This window comes from Gambusia affinis, linkage group LG06, assembly GCF_019740435.1.
Source record: "Gambusia affinis linkage group LG06, SWU_Gaff_1.0, whole genome shotgun sequence".
NCBI classification, from domain to species: domain Eukaryota; kingdom Metazoa; phylum Chordata; class Actinopteri; order Cyprinodontiformes; family Poeciliidae; genus Gambusia; species Gambusia affinis.
Window position 1 is genome coordinate 15,455,625 of NC_057873.1, and position 27,565 is coordinate 15,483,189.

General features: G+C 39.1%; 2 protein-coding genes across 3 annotated transcripts; both read right to left on the reverse strand.

Moving 5' to 3' along the window:
* Positions 1-1,969: 1,969 nt before the first annotated feature.
* On the reverse strand, positions 1,970-6,661 carry LOC122832523. The gene is made up of 7 exons (XM_044119343.1): positions 6,414-6,661; positions 5,887-6,016; positions 4,520-4,613; positions 4,181-4,311; positions 3,283-3,425; positions 2,416-2,613; positions 1,970-2,335 (listed from the first exon to the last, which is right to left on the reverse strand). Exons 1-7 carry the CDS (start codon positions 6,422-6,424, stop codon positions 2,218-2,220), a joined length of 825 nt encoding a protein of 274 aa, XP_043975278.1. The 5' UTR covers positions 6,425-6,661; the 3' UTR covers positions 1,970-2,217.
* Positions 6,662-8,729: 2,068 nt separating this feature from the next.
* serpini1 (serpin peptidase inhibitor, clade I (neuroserpin), member 1) lies at positions 8,730-26,726 on the reverse strand. Of its 2 annotated transcripts, XM_044120299.1 has the most exons (9): positions 26,641-26,726; positions 15,835-16,130; positions 14,486-14,716; positions 14,065-14,259; positions 12,368-12,572; positions 12,087-12,184; positions 11,243-11,329; positions 11,019-11,108; positions 8,731-9,618 (listed from the first exon to the last, which is right to left on the reverse strand). In XM_044120299.1, the coding sequence occupies exons 2-9, from the start codon at positions 16,106-16,108 to the stop codon at positions 9,542-9,544; spliced, it is 1,257 nt and encodes a 418-aa protein (XP_043976234.1). In that variant the 5' UTR covers positions 16,109-16,130; positions 26,641-26,726; the 3' UTR covers positions 8,731-9,541. The 2 variants fall into 2 exon arrangements, with proteins under 2 accessions (XP_043976235.1, XP_043976234.1); XM_044120300.1 differs by lacking the exon at positions 26,641-26,726 and having other exon boundaries at positions 8,730-9,618; positions 15,835-16,127.
* Positions 26,727-27,565: the final 839 nt, after the last annotated feature.

A 27,565-nucleotide genomic window follows, 5' to 3' on the forward strand; every position in this document is an offset into this window, starting at 1 on the left:
GAGAGGATTGCTGCTGTGTATAAAAGTGTCAGTAGGAGATGGGGAGCTTTGTCAATCTATTTTTTTAATTTAATAATTATATAAAGAAACCTTAAAAATACACATAACCTTTTCTTCCTCATCATCTGACAGACTGTTTTGGGTTTTGGGTAATCTGAATTACCATTCTACGTCTACGTGCACAGCTACTACGTTAATCTTTTTGTTGTTGTAATGATTATTTATATCAATCACCAATTACAGTGCTCTCAGTGAATCCAAAATGTTAATAAGCCTCAAATATAAATGCTTAAGAAAGTAAAAGTGAATATGTGCACATTTATTGTGTGACTATTATTGTGAGATCGGATCAGAGAGCTGAACTGTTGACCTTCACTGTAAATCTGTTTCGATTCAGTTGAGGAAGAGCGCCATGCCTTGAGTACTTGGATGAATGTAATGGAAAAATAATCACTGTATTTTTAAAGATCCAGACTACTCCCTCTGCCAGTGTCTTCTAAAAACTGGCAGCGGGTTCAGGAGTTGACATTGAGCCCATCTACAACATAAATAGGTCCAACCAGTTGATCTTCAGTAATACCAGTTCAGACCAGTGCCTCACATCCACCTTGATGGCATCTGACTCCAAGTAGAGCTTTGAACCCGTTACTCGTCCACCCACGGCCCTCTGGGAGACTTTTGATAAATTTTGACTTTTCAAACTCAGTTAAATCTCTTTTTTGACCCAATTTGCCTAAAGAAAAGCTGAAATCTCCTTTTCAATGTGAAGAGGAAGTATCCCAGGCAGCTCCAACAGTATGCATTCACACACACACGCACACACTTTTAATCCTGGCAGATTGAAAGCAGTGAAATCTTCCAAAGATTACTCTTTGTCTGTGTGTTGTGTGTGTGTGTGTGCGTGTGCGTGTGTGTGTGTGTGTGTGTGTGTATGTGCCTGTGTGACTTAATGCATGAAGCTCATGGGTCATTACCCTGTCAGCAGCAGGACATGAAAGACCATTATCCAAAGGAGTCTGAACTATAAATATTTGATAAGTCTCTGAAGAGGATGTCCTGTGTCTCTCATTATGCACATCATGTGTCATCTCAGGATTTGGCTACCTTTTAAAATCATGGAAATATACGGTGGCTCGCTAAAAAGCATTCTCACCCCCTTTGAGCTTTCATACATTTTCTCCCACTGTGACTACAACATTTCAGTTTTTTTCCGATGGAGCAATACACACATTTTGTTGAAGTCGAAGGAAAATTACTTAAATTGTTTTCAAACTATTTTTACAGATAAAAAACCTAAATAGGCTGGTTTGTGTTGGTATTTAACCTCACTGAATTAATACTTTGTGCAACCATCTATTTGTTGCGACCACAACTGCAATCTATTGGTGACTGTTTCCACCAACTTTGAGCTCTAAAGCTCTGAAGTGTTGGATGGAGAGCATCTGTGAGCCTAAATGTTGTAGTTTTGACACATACTCAGTCGGATTTAGTGATGAATTATGACGGGATCGTTATAACATAGTATCATACTTGAATCTGAACTGTGCCATTGTGGCTCCAGCTGTATTTTTAAGGGCACTACTTTGTGTTGAAGTTTTCACAGAAGCTTGCGGTTATCATGTGACAAAACGTAAAATAATAATAATTAAAAAAAACATCCAAGGAGTATGGATGCTTTTAATAAGTGCTGTACATCATATTTCTGTAGAACCTGAGGAGTTTCAGCTCATGTGAAACATTTCCCTCCCATTAAAACTAGACCATGTGAAATCAGTCATTATATTAGGTGTGCAAATACTTTGGGATCCTTAAAAAAATGATGGAGGTAACGCTTAAGAGAGGGATGTCTGATTTTTTTGTCTAATTTTTGGCGTTACCTCTAAGACCCAAATTGAAATAGAAAACACTGGATAGATTGATTAAGGCTTTTTTTTTCTATTTATCAAAATATTTTTATTATGTACAAAGTATCTGACTTACAAAATATAAGCAAAACTCAATATTAACACAGTTCAAGTTTGCATATTATTATCAAGTCTCTCACAAGAGGCTTTTGACAATCTCAGTAAATGTAGAAAATGTCACCCGGCTGGTTTTCCTTCAAACTAAAGACGGCCATCCTTGGTGTTATTGTTGTTGTTGTTGTTTTGCAGGCTAAACGCGTTGCCGAAAGTGAATACTAGAAATAAGTCGGTTTTCATCCTCCATCAAAGAGAGTCATAAAATGACACACATCCTGCTGGATTCCGGTCCCTTCACCCGGAGGGGCAGCGAGTCTCCTGGGAGCTTGGGAATGCCGTCCAAGACCTCCAGGTTTGGCAAACAGAAGAAAACACTGCAAGAGAGAAGAAGAAGAGACAGCAAATGAAGATGACCTCCAGGGAACGCACCTCATTATAACCTCAGGCTACGCACTGTGCACGGTAGTCCCGACTGAAGGTCACTGGGTTGCGGGTCAGGTTAAGGGAGCGCAGTGGGCTGCTCTCCAGAGCCCCCAGTCCCCGCAGGGAGCTGATGGCGTTCTCCGACAAACAGAGGTGCTCCACTGCTGGGAGCTTTGGCAGCTGACGCAGACACACCAAGTGGTTGCGATGCAGGTTTAGCATTTTGCACCTGCTTGGGCAGAAACCAGTAGCACTTTTTGTTATTACTAAGGCTTCATCATAATTCATAAAGGGGTCTTAAAATAACCCGGAAGACGAGATAATTTGTGGAAGAATATAAAAGGGGAACTCAGTTTCTGCTGTGCAGGTGATTCAACTTTCTTAAAGACAAGCAGGCAGGGATTGACAAAACCAAAGCAGAAAACCTGAGCAGGTATCATTTTTAATAAACAGCAGGATAAAAGAAAACACGGGCAGTAAAAACGCAGCATCATCAGAGCCTAATATGGATTCAGCTTTGATCTAGAAGCATGAAAAAGTTACTCCTCAAGCTGTTTTCTTTAATTACACCTTCGTTCAAACCACTTAAAGGAGTGCCAATCGAGTTTCACCAGCTGCCAGGAACACCATCTGGGGAACATTTGTATCACAGCTGAGCATATACTCACAGATGCAACCTACAGCCTGAAGAAGGAGAAGGAGCGGATGCACAGGCTGAGGCAGGTCTATATTACTTCTTGAGAAAACGTTTGTATTCCATTTAAAGCACTGAGTGCATTCCATACAGGAATTTAAAACCATAACATTGTCAAAAACCCTGATTTATTGGGAGACCAAACTAGGTGTTTCATATTTAGACAATGGACTTGTAATGCATCCTCACAAGTGCAGACTTTACCTTGGCAAACGTACTGAACTCAGGTCGGTGAGTGAGTTGTCAATCAGCTGTAGTATCTCCACACGGATCAACCGCCGGAGGATGCGGAAAAAGTTCTCCCTCTGGTAGGGATCACCCAAGTTTTGGTAGGACAGATTCAGCTCCTATAGAAACAGCAGCTGTCAGGGTTCTGTCTTTCTCTTGGTTTTTCATCTGTACTTAACTTCTTCAGCAAGACAGAAACAACAGCAGATTTCTTTAAAACCACTGTCTTTTTTCCCCCTGTTTTCTTGTAATCTGAGCTGCCTGCTACCACAGAGATTTCTGTTTTTGCTGTCAGCCTGCACAGACAGCAAGGTCACCAAAATCACATGCGATGCTGTAGAGCAGACTGAGCAGACTGTGTTTTTGAGTTTCTCAGCAAAACAAATATTCCAGCTGGTGTTGACATGAAACATTTGATGAATTTGTTGAAAATGACCTCATACTTTGGAAAACCTAAAGAGTTTCAATAAAAATCAGACATTTTTCTTTTATCAACAGCTATTTCAACTTTATGGTCCAAAATACAGCAAAATTATGACAGAAAGTTTCACCAGAAACAAAATGTAACTTTTTGAGAGACTTGCACAGAAGAACGCAAAAATGAGGACATGAAACAGACGTATTGTGGAAAGAGAAAAGGGTGACGATTCCTCCGTCCTAGTGCCAAAAGAGAGTTTTACAAAGTAAAGATGACGATTATTGTGGTAGACTGATTTTCACCTGACATTAATTCATTATTTAAAAATCCTTAACCATGGAAAAAATATAAATACTTATGCTTCTATAAAGAATGAATTTATTTATTGCCGTTTACACATTTTAATTAGGGGTGTCAATAACTGTGGTAGACTTTAAATAAATTCCTGAGGCTTACCAGACAGTTTTCCCAATTTTCTTGCAGTCTCTCCTCCCAGCTCTGACCTTCCTCCTCTCTCCTCTTCCTCCTCCCTCTTTCCAAACAGAAATTTCTTCCTTCTCTGAAATGAAACTCCCCCTCTGATGGTCCTTGTTTTGAAGAGAAAAACCCCCCTGATTATTTGTGACCACCATTGCAATATATATTAGCTAAAATCTGCTTGTTATGCCGTAAATGTGTTATGAAAAAGGATGTTCTTCTCCACAATCCATTGGTGAGTAAAAAAAAATGACAACAGCTGTTTTTTTTTTGTTTTTTTTTTTTTTAAACTGGTAGTCGTCAAAGGAGATCACATGCCTTCTCTAACCCGGGGGCAGGTCAGCTGGTCGCCGGTGACCTCACACTGCTCCAGGCGGTGCCACGGCACAAACTGGAAGCGGCTTGAAGGAAGCTGACAAGGAGAGGAGGAGGACAGGGAAATATAAGTGAAAGCTCAGCCACAATGTAGTAATCCTTCTGGACGACATTTTTCAAATCCGTCCTTCATTTTGCAACAATTTGTGATGAATAATCAGTGTATAAAGTATGAATAGGCACCATTCAGTGTTGCTTGATTTCAACAGAAAGTCAATGATTAATCAAAATTCAGCACAGGAAAAAGAACATGTTTGTGTTTCATGTACCACAGCTTCCAATCTATTGAACTCCACAATAACCTACAATTAATGTGCCATTGCAAAGGCAATTACAGATGTTATCAGACTGACAAGTTGCAACTACAAATAGATTGTAGGATTTATTCTCCATTTGCTTGACCCTTTCTTACCCCACAAACTTATTCTTGTTCACCTCTGCTTTGCCTTTGTAACTTCACACTCACATCTGTTAACACAAACAGTGCAGGAGTGACCCCAGACTACCACACACCTGCCGACAGAGTGGACACTTGTAAAACACCCCTAAGACACCTGATCTTGTCATATAAAGCTATCAAACAGTAAAATATGATTATGATGTAAAGAACACACTTCTGGATATTATTTGGATATTTCATCTCATAGACTAACTCAAAATAGCACATAGTAGTGATGTGGAAGAAAAATACTTGATGCTTTTCAAAATGTTTACCCTAAAATCTTTTGAAAACTGTGACATGTACCGTATATCCTTTTTACTGTGATATATCTAAACACAATCCAGCGCAATCTAGTTCAGGTGACAGAAACAAATTCCACCTGTGGTTCACCTGAATGCACCATCCACACTCTCTACCTTGTTCTGATTTTTATTTTATAAAGAGTGTGCAAACCATTGTGTTCTTGTCCTTTCACTTTACAATCAGGCACTAGATTGTGCTGGTGAACCACACACAATTCTTACAAAATACATGTAGGTTTGTGATTGTAATGTGAGAAAATGTGAGAAAACCAAAGGGGTGAATGTGAATAATTTTGCCAAAAAGGTAGAGTATGTCAAAGCTCAGCTTTTAGCAAAGGGTTTTGTGTGAACGAAGTCTATATACTTTAGATCTAATAGATGTAGAGATCTCTACTTATATCAGAATGTAGAGGATGAAAGATTATTTCAGTTGACAGCTGGAGGTGGGAGGCCAGAGGCATCAGAGCAGAAGGAGAGAAGATGAAAAAATGAGACAGAACAAAAAGAGATGAGTGAAGAGAGAGAGGATTAAAGACAAGAGAGGGCTCTGAGTGTGTGTCACTCACAGGTGTAGATACCAGTCCAGAATCAGGACTGTGGTCCACTGAGAGGGGTGTACGTGTAACTCCGAGCTCTGAGTACTGGGATGAGTGGGATTTAGGAAAACTTCCACTGAGCGTATTCACACCAGAAGAACTGCGAGAGGAAAAATAGATTATGTTACGAGGAAAACCTGACATGGTGTGGATAATAGACATTCCCCTGCGTAAATAGGAGTTGTATGCTGCATTATTGTAATGTAAGCCCTGTGTGTGTGTGTGTGTGTGTGTGCTGACTGACACCCTGACCACTGGCAGAGTGGTTAGAGTTACAGTGAACTGGGCCTGACAATGCAGATTAGGACCCGTTGCCATGGCACCAGTGGACATCTGAGCAGGTGCTGTTAGTTTCTAATAGTGCCTGTCTGCAGGTGATAAGTGGACCCTGGTGTTTCTATCATTTATCCTACATGCTCTTTTCTGCTTAACATGAACCAGAGGGGGAAAAAATGTTTTAAAAGAACACAGATAAATTTGTTCTGAATGGTACATACCTTTCTGACATGTCCCAATCGCCAAGTGATGGATTCTCCTGTCCGTTGTTAACACATTATGAGCTGTTCTGTGAAGCGTTGTTGCCCGGCAGCTGTTACCCATGGAGCCGTTGGCTTTGTTAATATTCACTCAGAGAAAGTTACCCATCCTGTTTGCTCACCAACTCTGGCCCAGAGTCTGACACCGAAGCGGATCTCTGCTGTGCGTGAATGACAATAGTGCCAGGAAAGCTGTGTGAAACCGCCAAGCTGCTGGTTGCCTGGCAACACCATTCAGGGTCACTGTTTTTACAACCCCATATGAAAACTGGGTTTTTCTTTTTTGGCTGCAATGATAAGCTGTGTACATTTTATTTATTTATTTGTTTGTTTGGTTCATTGGTTTAACAGTGGCACCATGTTTTTCCCCTTGAATCGATTAGGGGACAGAAATACAATCACAGAAATATTTTGTTATCTGAGGGGCTTTTTTTATTTAACAGGTGAAACTAACTCTAAAGTAAACTGAACAGAAATGCATTTTCTAAGACAGTTTCATAGGTTTTCCCTACTTCCCCAATGATGAAATGTTAGCGTAATCTGTTAAAGCACTACAATTCTCATTCTCCCTCCCATCTCTTTTACAAACAGGACGTTCTCTTGGTTTTTGCCATGATGACATTTTTTTTTTCTTCTGATTAATAAAATACATTTAATTTGCCAATAGCTACACATTTTTCCTTGATTTATTTGGTTAATTTATTTTCCTTTGGAAACATCCACGGCCAGAGGGAGACTATTGAAACGACACTTCCGGCCCTCGTGCCGACCAAAGTGAGGTCTAAGCGGTGAAAATTAGTTCTGGTCATTCCAGCTTTTTTTCATTATCTTTAGGTGTAGCTCTGATCTGTATCTGACATTTTTGCCTACAACATGGAGCTATCAGCCATGCGCCGTATCATGCCTGTAGGGATTGGGATAAAATCTGTTTTTTTGATGCATCATGATGCAGATATGGAAGATTCTGAATCAAATTCATTGATTAGTTTATGAATTAATTTGTAGGAACCCAGAAGGCATACATTATGAATAAGTACAGCACCTTGACAGTTCATATTGAACAAATAAGGTTACATGGACTCAGTACCCTCTGCACCAAAGGGAAAATGACTTAAACAAAAGCCGCACCATTGAGATCAATTGATAGAGCGATGACAAAGTTTCCCCCAACCTCAGAAAGTCCGAGCTAATAATAAAAATTTATTGCAACTTTTTTGCAAAGGATCTGCAACCATCAAAGATGACAAACTAATCCCCACAACGGCAAGTTAAATCCAAACTGTTGGGATCACAGCCAGGTAGGACAGCAGGATCATGTGATGCATGCACAGCCATTGCAATAGCATCTTATGCCACTGAGACCCATTTTAGGATGTGGGCAGCTTGTGAGTTGTGTGCCGCATACAAGAGCAGTGGATGAGTACTGCAGAAATAAAAAAGATTATTGCAGAGAAATTGCAAAAAAAAACTTCTTCCTTTTAATGACAAATGAAGTGAAAGATTTTGGAATATGGTAAGCTGTTTGATGGTTCTGAATATACAGAAGTCCACAAGCATTTGTTTTAGAGTGCTGGTGAAATTTTTAAATGTCTCTAGTAACTAAGATTAGGTTTTCTTTGTCAATTATTTAAACTTGTTTGATGATATTAAACATTCAAGTTACAAAAAGCTGAATCGAGATAAAGTGATCTACTTGGTAATTTTCCATGTCTACATTCTGTATTTTGTATTGTCCTGGGCGAGAGGAAAAATAAGCACATGAAGAAGACATAAGGCACAAACATTATACCAGCTGGAACAAGATAAATAACCTCCTACACATGAGCCATAGATCCTCAACAAGATAGCTAGTTGATAAAACACACATTGCACCCTCAAGATATTTATATCCACACACCTTGCAGCCCTAGGATTTTATCAATATTCTGTATTTAAAACCTCATGACTATAGTATTGTACATGCTTGATTTAATCACAGGCATTATCTGTTTATTGGTTGTGTGTTCAGTTGTTTTAATGAGCTATGTGATGCAAAATTAACTTTACCCATGCAGGACACCATGGTGCACATTTAATGAAAAAATAAGCTGTGCCAGTGTCTGAATTTACAAATGCTGAAGTATTTTTGTAAAGTAACTTAATTTTTTCTTCTCCTAATTCCAATTTGTGTTTAAATAATCCAGCAGAAGCTTATACAGTATGTTCTCGTCACAGTTGTACAAGTCATGTTGCTTTAAACCTAAACAGTGTCTTTTAGTGATACAAAAGCACAGTAATCACACGCAAACGATCATTTGTCCATATATAGAGAGAGATTTTAATGGAAACACATTCATGTTTGGTCAAAAAAAAAAAAAGAATCAAATACAGCTGGTGTTACTGTTTCCTGGTAAATGTACATCCACAAGAGTGCTGCAGATCTACCTTCATCCTCTGGTCCATCGCCATAGCAACCTGGCCTAGTTACACAATCTCCTCAGCTTACCTGTAAGATGCCCAGCTCAGGCTCAATTAACCATTCACATATGATAAGGCATAATATTTCTTCAGGAGCTAAGCCATGTGCCTACAGCAGACAGAATATGTCTCAATACTAAGATATTTTATAGGAACGCAATGCTTACACAGTTTTTCCTGCAATAAATAGTAAGCAAATTTATGCATATAAAACTTAACGCTAATCATACAGAAATATAACTGGAGTGTTGCTCTTAAGTTGAGTACATTTTGAGTGTCATATGTTTTGTAGCAGGTGAGTAAGAAGCAGAAGCTCCTGAGCTGAACTTAAAGGGGCTGTGCATGGATTATGTACAGTGTGTCCCTGTCGCTCATACATACTGCACTTTACTAGTGAATATTTACATCTACCTGTCTGGGTGACGGTATCCAAGAATTTAAAGCTTCCAGTATAAAAACACTGTCACATTATACAGTATGTTGTATGTCGAAGTTTCATCATTTATCATATTGTACTAGGATAATATATATATTCTTTGTAAAGAGTATAAAACACAGCTGAGGATGGCGATAGAGAATAGGTAGCATTTATGACGTCAGGATTGGATTGACGGAGCAGCCTCGAGTCTCATCTAAATGGAGTCGAAGTCGTGGTCGAAGGGCTCGACGACCTCGGGAGTCATGACTCTGCCCATGAACAGAATGGAGCCTTAAAGAAAAAGACAAATAAAGGGAATTTTCATTTATGTAAACAGCAGAAACCTGGTGTACAGTCAGAATCATACTTAACAAATTCATTGACTGTCTGGCCTTAACATTTTTTGGACATAGTGCCTTGCAACAGTACCGTATATGCCTACTAATGTGCTTTTTTTCTTTTTTTTACAGTAAACCAACACAAAAGAGTGCATACATGTAAATTGGGAGGAAAATCATAATAGATGTTATTTAATTTTTTTAAACACTTCTTAAAGGCGAGAATAAGAAAACTGTCACATCCTTCAGATAGGATGGAAAGCTTCTGTGAGCATCAACTTGGTCCAATTATCTATTGGATTTAGGTCTAGACTCCAGACATTCTAACACATGTATTAAATACAGCAAATTTTGCTTTAATCTACAGCAGAGGTGTCCAAGTACAGTCCTCGAGAGTTATCATTCTGCAACTTCTAGATGCTTGCCTTCTCCATCACGCCTGAATCAGATGAAGTGCTTGTTGTCAGGTCTCCGTAGAGATGAATGGATCCTGTTGAGGGATCTCGGCTGTGTGACGTAGGTGTTTTGGAGTTGAGATGCCTCTAAAAATGGCAGGATGGACGCTCTCGAGGATTGGACTTGGGCAGCCAAAACTGACAGCGCTCATTTCTGCCAGACTTTCCTTTTATTTAGCTCCATCAAATTTTCTAGCAACATACCTGCATCATGATGCAACATATATAAAGAAAAGCAACCCCACAGCATGATGCTGCCATCATTATGAACAGTGTGTTCAGTGTGATGTGCAGTTTTAGTTTTTTGATATGGATATCATTCTGCACGTAAGCTAAAAAGTTGCATTTTAATCTCATGGGTCCCTGCTTTCAACTTCTCCACAACTCTATAAGATAAGATGAGATAAGATAATATTTATTTGTCATTGTCATCAACAGATTACAACGAGATTGAGACTGTGCTTGACTCGAGTTAAAGTGCATATATATATAGTCTGTGCAGCTGTATTTATGTTGAGATTTTATGACAAACAGGTGATGTTTGTTCACTTATTATGTTACATCTGAAGGCAGTTGGTTGTGCTGGATTTTATTTGTGGATATCTTAGTAAAGGGACCTGAGAATCAATCCAAACCCACACTTTTACTATTTTTGAGCATCATGTATCCTTTTCCTTCCACTTCACAGATATGCACTGCGTTGTGTTTTTTCAATACATACAAATCCAGTAAAAAACTCTGGAGTTTGTTGTGACATGTCAAAAATATGACAAAGTTCGACTCTTTTGGAATGTCCGCTGCACAAGGCTCCTGTTATACTGCACATTGATACACACACACACACAAGCACACACACACACATGCACGCACGCACGCACGCACACACACCCACACACACCTGTTCTTCTGTTTCTGATGACAAAGAAGAATGGATGATCCGCCATGACCTGCTGGTTCAGCACCAGAGTCCTGGTCAAGGCAATCATTCCTGACAGAGAACAATGAGGGATCAGTTCAGTACCTGTTCTACTTATCCACAGTAATCAGTGTAGTTTTAATTGAGTTCAGTGTATAGAAGCTATTCAGACTAAAGTAAAATGCCAAAAAAAAAAAAAACCCTACCAGATCCAACAGCTCCTTCTGAACCTTCCTCTGTCACCTCCAGGTAAGCCTTTTGCACTGCCTTTCCAATGTACAGGTCCTTACCATCTGCACAAGACACAGATGTCACAATTGTCTTTTTAACACGCACACAGGAAGGCAATTAAGATTTAATATAGACTATAAGTTGCATGTTTAGCTAAAGCATAAACACACAATAGCCTTGTGTGTTTCTTAAACCAGTACTGACAAGCAGACAGATGGACCGCATCAAGGGGCACCTTGCTTAAGACATTAAGTCAGAGGACAGCCTAATTATTTCCACAGAGACTGAAAGTGAGTTAAGTGGCCTTCTTCTTATCTGCCTGACCTGTCCTCTGAGTACATGTGAAGCTGAAGCTGTTTGAACAGGAACGTGCACAAGTTACTATTCTGGCTAAAGACTAGGCTTTACAATGTAATCCCCTTTGTTCCACCTTATAGAAGCTGTCTGATTTTAACAGAATAATTAATGTTATCAAGGCATAATAAATTAAAGGTTTTACTCCATCATTACTGTATATTGGGTAACTTTGTGTATCTTTCTGGTGCAGGTGTAAAATATCTCCATATACATCCCATATTTCTCTGGCTGTGTGTATCTGAGCTGCTCTTTGAGGATCTATTTTTACTGCTCGATGTGACAGCTCCAAACTGCCCACTCACTGACAATTACTGTGGTTACCTTAAAAAAGCATAGAACACTAACCTCTTGCTGCCAATATGTAGACTGCCGTTCATTTACCAGCTTTTGTCATGCTGCTTGTATCCATGTGATTATTATGAACATTCACTAGCCTTGTCTGAATTGTGTGTCATGCCTCACCTGACATGGCAGAAAGATCAGCATCATTGGTGAAGATTTTGGTAATTCCCAGGTCCTGCAGGGTGGTTCTCAGATCAATCTTCTGCTCCACCTTAAACCTGATAGGGGATCTCAGTTAGTCAACGTAAAAGAGAAACGAGACGATAATTCATAGAAGGGTCGCGGGAAAACTGATGATAAAATAGCATTAAACTGCTGCAATAAAACACGATGTAGTTACACTGACTTTATTTAATAGACCTATATCTTGCCTTGATGTGCATTTATAGGTTGTATCTCACCTAGGCAGGTACACCTCCACCTTCTGTCGTTTAACATTGTTTGCCCATTCCTCCAGCAGTGGTGCTTTAATGATGGGCTCCAGGGAAGCCAGAGGAACCTCCTGCCGGGGCAGAATGATCATCATGGACATGTCCTCTCCCTCATAGGGCATCTCCAGGACTTGGTACACACCGCCAGCCTCCTGGGAGCCATCACTGAATTCACCTGATCAGGAAGAGACCAAAACAAGGCCGCTGACATGTCACGACACAAGTAAATGCTCAAGCGTTGGGCTTGGACTTCAGTTGTGGAGAAACATCCACAAATTGAATCATGCTGACACACACAGACTGACTGATATTTTGTAAAGTCATTTCTGAAGTGTTTTAATCAAAATTCAGTCACTTGAAAATAAATGACTGACACAAAATAATTAGAATTAATACATTTTAGAAAGCATAAAAAAGTTACGGATGCTTAGTACATTTTAGAAACAAAGAAAAACTTTACAAAGACATTTCCAACAAAACGTACTAAACTTGCTATTGCCATTGAATCTGGAGAATATACAACGTTTTATTTTTAAATACTAAAAGGTGTTAATGTTTCTAGTAATGTTCTCTGATATTTCATCATAGAGAAAGTATTGGTGTGGCCCCTATAAGGCGGAGTTACATGCTGTAGCCTGTAAGCGACAAAGAATACGGTAAATTGCAAGCAGAAGAAAAAAAGTGTGTCAGTAAAAGTTGTACAGGCAACAGGGACAACTTTGGGTTAAGGTTAAAAGGATTGTGAAGAACACAAGGTGGACTGCAGCTGGAGTAAAAAGCTGAAAGCCACCAGAAACTGATGAACCCAGGATACATGATACTACTGATACACAATTTTTGGTGTGAATTGTGGAGTATTAACATTAGTACAATTAAATAACAATTAAAAAAAGTTAGGATCTCAAGATTTAATCATGAAATATTTATTCGCAGCTCGCCATCCTGACAATTGCTACAGTCTTTTTGCGAATTTCAATGCCAATCGACCAATACAGTTTGCTGCCAAACAAATGCCACCTATGCAATATGACTTGTACCGCCGCTGAGGTGGTCCCAAGAAACAGGAACCACGCAGGTGATTAGGGAAGAACTGGTTAAGGTGGTTAGCCACTAGGATTGTTCTGCAAAATGAGACAGAATAAAATGTGGTCTTCTCCACAAGGACCCATCCCTGGTTACAGCTCTCACACACACAGTTGGCACATTCACACCCTCTAGACTCATCAGAGGAAAACACATTAGGGATTCCTCTCGTTCATGAGTGTGTATGCATGAAGGTGTGAATATGTATGTGTGTGTGTGTGTGTGTGTGAACGCTCTGCCCAGACATGCAAATGTCACCAAAATAACTCAAATGCACCAATTTTAGTTGCAGCTTAACAACTTGCTGCAACTGTTTTTGGCAGTACAGAAGGCACAAAGGAGAATAAAACACCGAGAGGAAACACTGAAATATTTCATATTTTAGGAGAACAACTGTTACAAATGTGGGCAAATTCACTGAGCCGAAAAGATGCCTTTGACTCTGCTAACACTAAATATCAATATTTTAGACCTTAGATTAACATTTTAAATCACACTAAGAAGTAAGTGCAGTAAAGTAACATTTCTAAATAAAGACACACTTGTCCAGTTCTGCACTCATGGGCATGCAGACTCATGCCTACCATAGTAAAAATCTCCCTGCTGGTACATCATCAGGGTCTGGACCTCAGAGCCATCATCTCTGCTGAAGGAAAAGGTTCTGGTGTTCTCTGGCCTGAACTGATTTTTCCAGGATCCTCGGAAATAGACGGCGTTCACCAGAGTGAGACGGGTGATGCTGCTGAAATCCTCGGCTGACAGCAGTGAACGAATCTTACCTGCAGGGAATAAGATTTTGACTGAATTATGTTCTAAATCTGGATAATTTTCCTGAAGAAGGTAAATGGTGTATTGAAGCTTTGGAGTCACGACAAAGAATTATGAAGCATTATTGCACTTAGGCTTTACACAGCTTGATATCTTTTGTTAAAGCAAAAAAATTTAAACATTATAAATGCACCTCACCTGCTGTATTCCCCCTTTCTGACTATTTGTCTCACTTACTCTCTGTGTGATTCTCCACCCAGTTGTTGATCTGTTCGGCGACCACCGAAGATTCGCTGAAATCCACAGTTTCCACTTCGGCCTGAAAGTATTTCTTCATCAGGTGTAGAAAGTCTGGGTTAAAGCTGATACCTTCCTGCAGGAAGAGGCTGTTTGCAAACCGGATCACGTAGTGGGCGTCATCATCGGAGAGCGCCTCTGTCAGGTTCTGGAGCAAGGAGAACTCCACACCTACAGGGATAACAGCAGACACACACACACACATTCATCCCGTCCCTGTGTGTGTATCTTATACACACATGTAGTACATCCCTACACACCTTTTGCCATGTCAAAGTCATACGAGTTAAATTGAGGATTCTTTATTTTTCCCCTTTGAGTAATATTTTGAAATATTAGCCACATATTTTTTTAATCTAGTACTCAAAAATGTAATTTAAGAAAAAATATATATAAAAAGTTAAGTCTTTCAGAGCACAAATTATTATTGTACTCAGGTAGAGTCTTTCTTGTCCGTTGCTGTATCTGAAGCATCAGGTTTGGTTTGGTTTGGTTTGTGAAGTATTATGTGCTTTTGCTACATAAATTTTTACTGCATGCTTTGTCATTTGTATCAGGGTAAAAACAAATGTTTACATTTACAGTGTGCTGCTTTGCCATGATGTTCTAATCTTGCTGGTCATTCAAAATGACCTCCTGATCATCTCAGTCTGAAAATTCAATGAACATGGCTACCAAATGGTCAGTTATTCAACAGAAATATTAATCAGAAAATAGATCCATCTCCCTGGTCATGCTGAGGTGAAAGAACCTTCATCGGTGCAGAGAGAGCATCTGATCAGCATTGCATGAGATTAAAAAACATTATCATCAGTTCATTGCTTCAGCAGTGAAGCAATATCATTTTGTAATCTGGCTTGGTAATGCAAAGCCTTCAATGCAAAGCTAATAAAACTGTTTAAGTTAGCAGACTGACTAGGTAAAACTCATCATGTGACGACGCTAAGAGCCTTTCAGCAGCAGGTCAGATATTTACTGATATGTTTTTCAAAAGGACTCATCTGGGGGAAAAAACTAAGCTGTCCATTTTATATTTTTAAGCAATTTGAAATTGTGAATTTTAAAATAAAGTTTTAAATGTGCAGCAAACTGATTTTCTATACATTTCTACATGAAAAAAAAAAACCCACTTAAACATCTTCCAAATTTTCAAAATGAGCTATTTATTAAGTGGAGAATTTGAATCTGCTGGTACTGTAAACCACAGCACCTGATCTGACAACCATACAGGATAATGGCGCATTATTCTCTCAGCCTGCTGAGGGTGATGCTTGGGAAGTTTCTCTCACCAGGCAGTAAGTGACTGAATCCCACAGCCTCTCGTATCTCCTCCAGTGAAGCCCCCCGGGCTCCCAGCTCCACCATGCCGAGGGCAACAGACACACTCAGTGGAGAAAAAATGATGTTTTCCTGACCCCCTGCAGCCTGCAGCCGGTGGTACAGTCTGACCGAAAACTCCGATGTGGTGTCCTCTGGAACGTCCGCCGCCCAGCAACCGTAGCCCGGCAACAGGATGGAGAGCAGGAAGAGGAAGAGCGGAGTTGAAACCTCCAGAACTGACATCTCAGCGCAGACCACAGGAGAGCTGGTAAATGGAGGAATAAATGAAAAGAAAGAAAAGTAAGATCAACAATAATATAAGGACAAGGGGAATAAAGAGGAGGATGAAAGCTGTGGAGATGCAAAGATAGATGAGTTACAGGAAAAGAAGTGATGTGGAGGGGAATGTGCACCCAAAAAATGTGACAGGATGAGAGGAAATTATTTGTGGAGGGGACAGAGTGATGAGTAGAGAGAAGAGGACTAGAGGGAAGATAAAGAGGTGAAGGTATAGAAACAAGAAGATAGAAAAGAGGAGAAAAAAGAAATGACAGAGATGAAAATGACAGCAGGGATATGAAAAACACAAAGAATATCAAGGTCAACAGCAAAACAAGAAATGTCTGTTAATTGTTCTGTCATTTTAAATCTTACAGGAAGGAAAAAGCAAAGTAAGCAAACAACTTTTATATTTTAAAAAAGACTACTTCTTATAATGACACCATTAAATTCCATTAAACTGAAACAATGAGCTAAGGAACATTTTTAAAAAGACAGGCATCCAGTTTGCAAATTGTCTTGGCTTTTGATTTAAAAAAAAAAATGACCGGATAGCTGTGCTACTGTGAAATGAGGATGCAAACATTTTGGTTGAAGACCAAGATTTTTCCCACCATGGAGGTATTATATCAGTGTGAAAAATCTTTGAAAGATTACTAGGATTCTATACAAATACTAGAAATATGTTGTCCCCAGCATTTTTCTAGGGATTTTAAAAAGACGATTTTAATCTGTCAGTAATAATTTTAACCTCATTAAAAATCCAAATTATCCATTTGTATCAACAATATCTCCTAGTCTAGCTTGTGTCAGTCTTGACTTGTAGTCTTAATGTAGCACAAAATCAGTCTGATGATCTGCTGGTCGGATGTTGGACACTCTTGCCTTTAAAGCAAGATATGCTGTCAGAGCTGCACTGCTAGTTTGTTGACGTAAACAGAGTAATAAAGGAGGTGTATGCTAATATGTGAGCATATGTGGACTAGAGAAAAATATACAAGTTCAAACTTAAGCACCGATTTATTGTTTTTAAAAATCATAAATGTCGTCAGCATGTTCTCAACTCACTCTCCCTGTCATTCTAGTTTTATCTGTCCACCCCAGCCTCTTTTCATTCAATCAATCAATCAATCAATCAATCAAATTTTATTTGTATAGCACATTTCAGCAGCAAGTGCTTTACACCAAATCAAACACAAAAACACAATGCAACATAGAATCAACAATAAAAACACAACATCAAGTCAGATTCCGTCAATAAATTTGCAATTGATTACGTTTCAAATACAACTCTAATACATACAAATACAACTCCACTTTTCTACCTTCTTTCACTCGTTACCTCCCTACACTGAAAAGAGATTACAGACAGACACTGTGCTATTTTTCTAGTACTGTTGTTGCCAAGCAACATTGTTTTTTGCTGGCCAAATGGAGAAACAGAGAGTTAGGGGTATAAGGCTGAAATGTGCAGGAAGCTGGTGAATTCAGACAGTGATAAAGAGGTAACAGATTGTTTTGTTGTCGTTTTTTTCTGCTGGCATCAGAGATATAATTAGCGGTCCCAAGAATGGCTGGAATCTGCTGGCTAATGCTATATGTGTGAGATGGCAGGTGACAGTGCTGTCAACAACAGAAACAATGGATATCGGCCAGAAAATTGGGCGCCCCATCCCGCTGTGTCCTGTTCTTTCCTCTGAGCCAGTCCATCTGACAGTAAAGCAGTATCCAGTTCTAGCATAGTTCTGTCCTTCTGGAGAGAAAAACCTTGAAATTCATTAACAAGCACTGTAGGATTAACTAAAGCCTGATATGGATTAATCTTCCTCATAGACTTCGACTGTTCTCCAAAAACCCATCGGGTTTCATGCCGCGGTTCAGGCTGATTATTATTTCGACTCCAGCACTGCCTGCAGTACTACTAGTGTTAATACTCGGGAGAGAGCACGCCATCTGTGGCCAACGGTAGTTTGAAACAACAACTAAATTTTTTAGTCAGGATAGTGTCAGTAAAGACAAGTGTTGACTGTGAATGGACCGAGTTAAAGAGAGAAACAAAGTCTTCTCATGGAATTTGTTGCTGCATATGAACAGAGAAGTCCAAAGCATGACAATCCATTTTGCATTTTACAGTCTGCTGCAGTAGAACCCCCTTCCGCCCTTTTCAGTGAACATATGCATATGAAATTTCCACTTACTTGAATGGCCTAAAGGATCACAGCAAACAGTTTTTTATGAGGAAATATCCAGCTGGATTTACAGTTGCTTCTGGGTCTGATCGAGGAGTTTTGGTCAAGGTGCGTATTATGAAAAGATTTAATTAAACAGGATTTCTTTTATCATCATTATTATAAGTCCAAATCACCATGAGATTGACTTCTCTAGAAGAACATTTTCGAACATCATTAAAAGAGAAGTTAATCCTAGAGAAAATTTAAGAGGTCTCCAGAAAAGGTTAAAAGGTCTCACAACCTGACAGATTTAGGCAAATCTTGTCTGACAAAAATGAAGGATGCTGAGAAGACTGAATAGTGAAATTAAACCATAAGTTGTTTCAATAAAGTCGTAGTGTATTAGTTTTGTGTGCGCCGTATTAATGCATATTCATTTTTATATCCCCCTCTAATAGTTGGGTCAACTGTAGTATAAATGTCCAATTAAGCATTTTAAAACAATCCTTAAATGATTTCATGGCCTAATTTATTTACATGACAAAAACCTTATGCAGCTGCCACAGACGTCACACACTGCAGCTCTTATTTATCCAGGAAACCATTCTCACCTAATCTTGTTCATCCCATGTTGCCCAGAAAAAGAAGCCGCCCCAGAGGGAAGGGGCAGCTGGCGCACATGTAAATGCAGGTAATGTATCTGACCTTCTGAGTTGTGGGAGCTGAACTTTTTAAAGACTGGCACTGCTATTTTTCTGTAAGAAAAGTCTGAGCAACAAAGCTCAGGCAGGGAGAACAGTCACCATGTGTGGCGGCGTGAAAGCCTGAGAGGATAACAGCACCATGGCTGGCTGGCTTTTACTTGAAATGGTGACACCGAGCCGACCTTTGGAGTTGTGGCGCTCCATCTGTCAGCTGGTCCCACGCTTTGCCAGCTTGGTCATTGATGAGTCTGAGCACAACTTTAGTTTTGGTCTACTCGGGTGGTTTTCCCACAATACCTTCAAAGGGAAGCGCTAATAACAAGCCATAAATGCTCCCCCGTGACTAAAAGGACAGAATATGTCAGGAGATCTCCCGTGGTTTGAGTTACAGGAGTTTAATCCTGACAAGTTAATTCCATGCAATTAAACTCTCTGGCCTTTAAAAGCTGCCTTTAATCTCTCTGTGTAATCCTAATTCTCAGACAGAATAGATCGGTGGTTGACATTTTTGCAATCAAAACATGATGTGTTCATGTACGTAATCCTTACTGCCATTTAAACTTGACACCTTTCGACAGCATGCCTGGAAGACCAGGGGAATTTACTAAACATCCTCTCTTCGTGATTCAGGTCCACAAGCACACCGAAGCACACGCACGCCATCTCAGGTGCTTACGCAGAATTTCAAATCGAGATTACCAAGGCAGCTGCAAGTGATGGGCATTTTTCATTTTGCCAAGCTGATGGAGAGACGTTTTTCTTTCACCCTTTGAATATATCTCACTCCTTCAAGGTAGGTAGATAAACCCCTTTCTCTTTTCATACTCCACTAAGCAATTTCTGCCACCAATAACATCTCTCTTAGAAAGATCTCTGCACATCAGTTCCAGTCACTTAATGTGCCCCCTCTGTAATACACACACACACAAGATTAACAGTCATGACTGCACTGCAGTTTCAGGAAAAAAAAAAAAAAAAAAAAAAGACAAACCTGCCTGTGCCTTCTCCTTTCATCTCTCTGAAAATGAGTAGATGCAGCAGACTATTTTTTTTAATTTTATTTTATTTATGAGGTTTGACGCTTTCAAAGTGCTGAGGCCTAGAATAATTCTGTGAAAATGCTAACATCCTTTTTCACCAAGGCCTGTTCCTCTGGGCTGCAGAGAGTGATGTCCATGATTTTGTCTGGCACAGAAGAACCTTGAATTCCCGCAGTGTGTCTGTAGAAAATGGCAGGGAAATCTTGGCATGACTTCACTTTGAATATGTAGAACTTATGAAGGGCTTCGCAGAACGGAGATAATGGATGCTGATTATCATTCATGAGTTTTCCTTAGAGGTGCCACTGGGGCAGCTTTCAATTTTAACTTGAACTGAGGCGAATGCAGGAAGGCACATGCATGCGCACACTAAAAGTGATTAAACTTACATTAAACCGACATCATTAATGTTAAATCACTCCTGCAGTGAAACGTTCTGATTTCAGCTCTTTATGCAGTGAAAATGTATTGAAACTCTCTCAACCCGTTGCAACTGGGAAAGTCGATGTACAATTTATGTCTTGAAATGGAGCTTCAACACCATGCTAATTTCTCACAGCATTTCTCAAATATTTGTCAAATAAAGTTATTATGTCATAAAATTGTATAAGTTAATTCGAGAGCAGAACCTGAGCCATCCTACTGAGCAGCTTTGCTGACATGAATTAAAACTTTTAACTACTTTGCGGTCAGTAAAAGACAAAGCAGGACACACCAGTGGTGGATGAAGACCCCAATAAGGAGTATCCAATCTATCAGTCAAACTGTCTGTCAGGCTCAAACCTTTTGATATGACAGCATAACTCAATTTTTGGAAGAAATTGAATTTTTACCTTTCAAGTTCAGTAGTCAACACTTTGACCTTCGACTTTTATTTTAACTGTGGGCCAAAAATGAAGAGAAGATGGTAAATATGATGAGATGCTCTCTGTACTATAAGCCGGTATGACAATATCAGCTGAAACAGGTCAACAACAGGAACTCAGATAAATGTCTGAAACCAACTGTAGCCGGAAAATTGTTTTCTTGGTGAAAGGACTCTACTTGACTTAAGAAGCTAGGCAAAAGTCTTCCATATTGCCTTTCTGCTCATAGAAATAATAAGAAAATTTAGATTAATAAAGACTCCTAATTGTTTAGTTGATGGTGAATCTAAATAAATGAAAAATCTATCGACTGATATAAACTGCAGAGCTCTATCTTTACATATCTTTAGATTATATATCTTTATTTAGATTTTTTTATTATTAAGTTCTGTTACGTGAAATAGAAAAAGTCTTGTCAAAATCATCTCCTTTAAATGTTTACAGTTAAATTTCTACATGCTAACCAAATCTTGATCATGCAGAGATACAAAAAGCATGCATAAAAAATGGATGGGTGGGCGTATGGACATTTCCTGAGGAATCATTTTGTAAACTATTCACTGTACTCTCCAAGTAGGGCGAAATTAATCACCACTACATCTAAAAGTTGAATGAGGAGTAAACTGAGCATGCACAAAGAACAAATAAACCAGTTTGACGCTGGATATTTTGCAAAAGAAAAGACCTGAATAATAGCAAGTAGACAAGGGAGTAGGTGGAGACAGGGAGTTGAGAATGAGCACCTTCCTCACTGATACCTGTTTTTATTTAGCAATGATATTATCTAACGACCCAATTTCTTTGTCATGCACCAACACTCTACACCAAGGTAAACTTAACAGCGCCCTTTTTCTGTCTTCCCGCATGTTGCATCAGCAATGTACACACACAAACGCATACACTAACAGCTCAGCTGCTCTGGGAGCCGAGTGAGAAGCTCTGAGCTGTAATTATATCAGCCTGTATTTGGGGTCAGTGTGAAAAGTAAAAAGACCAGAGGCTTTGTCAAGCAAAGAGAAGACTTTTTGCTTCCAGGGTGCAGGAAGGGGAATTGTCACTGAGTGCTGATAGAACATGAGCATTATTAAGAGGAAATATAGATAATATAAGCAGGAACCTAAATGAGATGCCAGGTGTGGAGAGAAGAGATCGCAAAGATCGCAATCTTGGACAGATAAACTGTAACAGTTTTAGCTTCTTTAGGCTATAAGGCATTTTAAGGAAGGGGGAGAAAATCCCATTGTTTATATTTCTAGTCAATGGAGTAGAAGAAATTTAGGCATACACTATTTTAGCAGTATATATTTGGCATGTATTGACTTACTTTATAGCAACGGAACTAACACATTTTGTCATTTTTTGCTCAGATTTTATCCCAATTTTATGACAGAAGAACATGAAGCAGTACATAATTGCTAAGTGGAAGAAAAAACATATATATATTTTTTTTTATTTTTTTTTTATTTTTTTGTATACAAATGTAACAAGTGTGGTATACAGATTCAAACAGCTTTACTCTGATACTCCTGAATAAATAAAAGTTAAATAAACAGATTTCAGAAGTCCCACAATTACAAAAAATGTCCTTTCTTGTGTAATTTAATCTGAACATAAAACTCAAGAGGTCTGTTGAGAACAAGCTTGAATGAGGAATGAAGAGCAGAGAACAGGTCAAGGAACACAGCTGTGGAGATGTTTAAAGCAGAGCTAGATTATAAAACATCCCTTGTCTTGAACAATTCAAAGACCATTGTTCAACCAATAATCTGAGCATTTTACACAACTGCTAACAATCCTTCCAAGACATGAATGGTAGGACAGCGTAAATAAGGAACAGAAAGTTACCTTTTAGAGGTTGTAATTGTCCAGATCTAAAACTAATAAAAAAAACTGAAAAGTGTTCACTTATGCTCCCCCAGTCTGATTGAGCTTAAACTTCTTCCCAACGAAGGATTCTCAAGATGTCCAAAGCTAGAAGAAAAATACCTGCAATTTTAACTGCAGCTTTAACTGCAGCAAAAGGTGATATCAGTCCATATTGGCTCACAAAGTTCAAATATAGATACACACCACACTTTCCCATTTTTTTTTAAATATGACACTTATGTGACATTTTCTTCACACTTCCCAATTATGCATTACTGCGAGATGGTGTATCAAAAAGTCTCAATATATTGTAACCAGTGGATCTGATGTAAGAAAATGCAAAGAGGATCAAATAGATTTAATCTGTTTAATAACCGGCGCCGTTCAGGCATTTTTAGAGCAGTAAGTGTACATCTTTGCAGAAAAGAATGATCTGTCCATTATTCCGTGACCAATTTACTTTCAACATCCCATCTGTTTTCCGCACAGAAATCTGTTTCTGTTCGTTTCATCACCTCCACTCTGGATTCAGCTGCCAGCTAAAACTCTATTAGTCACTATATTGATCTTAAGAAGCATTTCAGTGTGTGAGCAAGAGTGTTCCATCCATCCAACCATCCATCCATCCATCATCCAACCATCAATCCATCCATCCATCCATCCAACTATCCATCCATCCAACCATCAATCCATCCATCATCCAACCATCAATCCATCCATCATCCAACCATCAATCCATCCATCCATCCATCCATCCATCCATCCATCCAACCATCAATCCATCCATCATCCAACCATCAATCCATCCATCATCCAACCATCAATCCATCCATCATCCAACCATCAATCCATCCATCCATCCATCCATCCATCCATCCATCCATCCAACCATCAATCCATCCATCATCCAACCATCAATCCATCCATCATCCAACCATCAATCCATCCATCATCCATCCATCCATCCATCCATCCATCCATCCATCCATCCATCCATCCATCCATCCATCATCCAACCATCCATCCATCCATCCATCCATCCATCTGCAATGCAATATGGCAAAATAAAAATTTAAGAATTTTCCTACATTACAAAGTATTTCTGCAACAAAAATATTGATTAAGATGAACAAACATTATAAAATTGATCTCTGTGTGACAGTATGACAGACTCAGTCAGTCATACTGTCAGTCAGTCATGGATAGATGGTGGATGATGGATGGATGGTTGGATGGATATCCAACCATCCATCCATCATCCACCATCTATCCATCCATCCATCATCCAACCATCCATCCAACCATCCATCCATCCATCCATCATCCACCATCTATCCATCCATCATCCAACCATCAATCCATCCATCCATCCATCCATCCATCCATCCATCCATCCATCCATCCATCCATCCATCATCCAACCATCAATCCATCCATCCATCCATCCATCCATCTGCAATGCAATATGGCAAAATAAAAATTTAAGAATTTTCCTACATTACAAAGTATTTCTGCAACAAAAATATTGATTAAGATGAACAAACATTATAAAATTGATCTCTGTGTGACAGTATGACAGACTCAGTCAGTCAAAATTTAATAATACTCTGGGATATTTTCAGTATTCTCCTTCCCAGACTGTTTGCCTTCCACAAGATGTATTTTAATTGAAAAGGTAATCAATAACAACATTTAGGTGAGCCGCCCTGTTACTTACTAATATACTTCTTCAGATTTAAACAGTTTCACACTTGATTAAATAATTTCTATATTCTGATTTTATAACTATGTGAACCATTATCCAGTTGCTAAAACATTAGTTAACAAACAGCATAATTAAGACCAAGGGCCAACACAGATAGATAAGAGATGAAGTTGAGGAGTTGTTAAAGCAAGTTTAGATTCTAACACATTATCCCCAGCTTTCAACATCTCCACTGTTCAATCCATGCAATTGGAAAGAGAAAAGCAAAACTGCACACTGACCAAGACATAGTTATAATTTTCTTCATTTCTTTGTTGGTTTAAAATGTTATCCAACATACAAATGTGTTTGAAAGCCGTGTTTTAAATAATTCATCCATCCATCCATCCATTTTCTGTTCACCCTTGTCCCTAATGGGGTCGGGAGGGTTGCTGGTTCCTATCTCCAGCTACGTTCCGTGTGAGAGGCGGGGTTCACCCTGGACAGGTCGCCAGTCTGTCGCAGGGCAACACAGAGACAGACAGGACAAACAACCATTCACACACACACTCACACCTAGGGAGAATTTAGAGAGACCAATTAACCTGACAGTCATATTTTTGGACTGTGGGAGGAAGCCGGAGAACCCGGAGAGAACCCACGCATGCACAGGGAGAACATGCAAACTCCGTGCAGAAAGAGCCCGGGCCGGGAATTGAACCCAGGACCTTCTTGCTGCAAGGCAACAGCTCTACCAACTGCACCACTGTGCAGCCCGTTTTAAATAATAGTAAGCCAAATTATGATTTTCTTGTTTGGTACTGTATTGTAACCCTATTCTGTAACAAATGCAAAATCAGTTCAATGAAAAAATAAATAAATAAACATTTTGTTGTGCTCTGCTGTATTTAAGAAAAGGAGAAAAAGCACAGGAGGATTGGTTCTATCTCGAGGAAAGGCATAATATACAGTGTGGGATAAACAACTGCTCTGTTTATTACAGGTTTCTGAGCAGAAAAACTAACAGAAACACATCAATAAACCCTGCAAACACACACGCATAATTCTGAAGGACGATTGCAGCTCCTGGATGTGAGGTATGTTGCTTTTCCCTTCCCTGCCTGTTTGGTTTCACTTGGATGATTCGAAAGACATTTAATTATTGAAACGCAATTAAGGCATTAATGCTCTGTGGGAATAGGCAGCACAAACACACACACATGCACACCCACGCACACACACACACAAAGCAGGGAGGAACAGCAGGGATTAAGTAGAGATTCAGACAAATATGGTTTTAATTCGATGGGATAAGGATTTAAACAGATACTCTTTTTGTATATGAACTAGACCTGAATTAGGACATTATCTGAGATGACAGAGATAAAGAGATTAGAAGTGGATTGAGACCATGAGGCAGGACAGACATGTGTACTATGTTATTAACAGTAGATGCAAAATCATCTGATTTCAACTCAGAATATGCTGAAATTGAATACATTTTATTAAACGTCTTACTTTTCCAAATTATTACTTGAAATGTCTTTTCATCAACACCTACTAAATGTCTATCTCATTAAAAAGTAACATCTGTGGGATCAGTTCATAACCCATCAAGCCTTTTAGGGACATGAAATACCTGCATGAAAGGAGGGTGGGTAGGGGGGGACAAGAGTATGAACTGGTGTGTATATATTTGGGTGGGGATAAGGTACATGATCAGGCTGATGAGCAATGCCTCTCGCTAAATTACACATATTTACTCAATCCTCCTTTGGCTGCATTTCAAGGACAAGAACCCCCCGGCATCCACTGAGATGATTTGAGTGGTTAAAACAACAGGAGGAGAAGCAGCGCATCGCGACAAAATCAAACAGTCCTGGGTGGTGGACACATGGTCAGTGTTAATCAGCGTTTGCCTTAGTGCGTCCCAGCTTTATCAAGCAGCCCACACATGTTGATTACGCCATTCTAATCCCTTCATTCAATGCCATCAAATGCCGACACCTTCACAAAAAGTCAACCTTGGGATAAACTCACAAGATGTGTATTTTTTACATGTAGCAAAAGCTCCAAAGCTGTGACACTGACTTGCCTCTTAAATAAATTGCCGGCGGCAATCTGAATCAGAACCACCAGAATGTGAAGCATAAAGCGGCTCTTACCGTCAAAGGGCGTAAGGTAAAGCAGGATGGATGGATAAGTGAGGTCTCTGCTGCTCTCATCCGCAGCTCACAGCTTGTTAATTTGCCGCAGACCCCGCCCCCTTGTCACCGATTGGTCCACAGCCACTCAACCAAAGAGTACAGACGTGGACGAAATCAATCCCTACTACATCCTTCCTGAATTGGAAATGCCGCCTTCACACTTTGGGTTTTGCCTTATGCTTTAATTAGGAATCGATTAGTGGTTTTGCTAATATATACGGTCATACGATCCGCTCCTTTTTGGTCAAACACTACACTGGTATTGAGAGCATGTGAGTAATGTCGAGTCTGTTTGGTTTTCCTTACTTGGGAGTATTTTAATAATAATAATAATAATAATAATAATAATAATAATAATAATAATAATAATAATAATAATAATAATAATAATAATAATAATAATAATAATAATACATTTAAAATTTACTTAGGACAAAAAAATGGCTATTAGTTATAAAATGTATTAATATTTACTTGCAATTCATAAATTCAAAAATTAAAGTAATATATCTGGAAAAATTAAAGGTTGTAAACTACTTCGTGTGTGAAAGTTTTAATCTGATAGAAAAAGCTAGAAATGTGTCTAAGACGTTTACTGCAGAATTTATCGCTTTGTTAAAAAATATTTAGCAGCCGTTTTGCATTTCAAGGGTTGGTGATATATTGCTGACTATTCCACAAGGCAGTCCTATTTCAGTCTTTGCTTATTTCTCCAAAATGGAACTTGAAAAGTTTAATGTTGAAAAGCATAATTAAACTGCATTCTTCAATCACTCATGCTGTTTAAAGGATAAAAACTCTATTCATGGAAAAATGCAGAGTAATAAAATTTCAGTTCCTGTTTGTTTTGTTTTAATATCGTCAGATTGGTGGTAGGGAAAGG

Bases quoted from the DNA above. Each gene is read 5' to 3' on its own strand.
- LOC122832523 (XM_044119343.1), bottom strand. The intron at 4,614-5,886 runs GTGAGTGACACA...TCTCCTTGTCAG, and splicing joins CTGGACTGGTATCTACACCT to CTTCCTTCAAGCCGCTTCCA. The intron at 3,426-4,180 runs GTAAGCCTCAGG...CTGTTTCTATAG, and splicing joins AAAATTGGGAAAACTGTCTG to GAGCTGAATCTGTCCTACCA.
- serpini1 (XM_044120300.1), bottom strand. From the start codon at position 16,108: ATGTCAGTTCTGGAGGTTTCAACTCCGCTCTTCCTCTTCCTGCTCTCC. The intron at 12,573-14,064 runs GTAGGCATGAGT...CTTCCTGATCAG, and splicing joins GCAGGGAGATTTTTACTATG to GTGAATTCAGTGATGGCTCC. The intron at 11,109-11,242 runs GTAGGGTTTTTT...GTTCTCTGTCAG, and splicing joins AGAAGGAGCTGTTGGATCTG to GAATGATTGCCTTGACCAGG.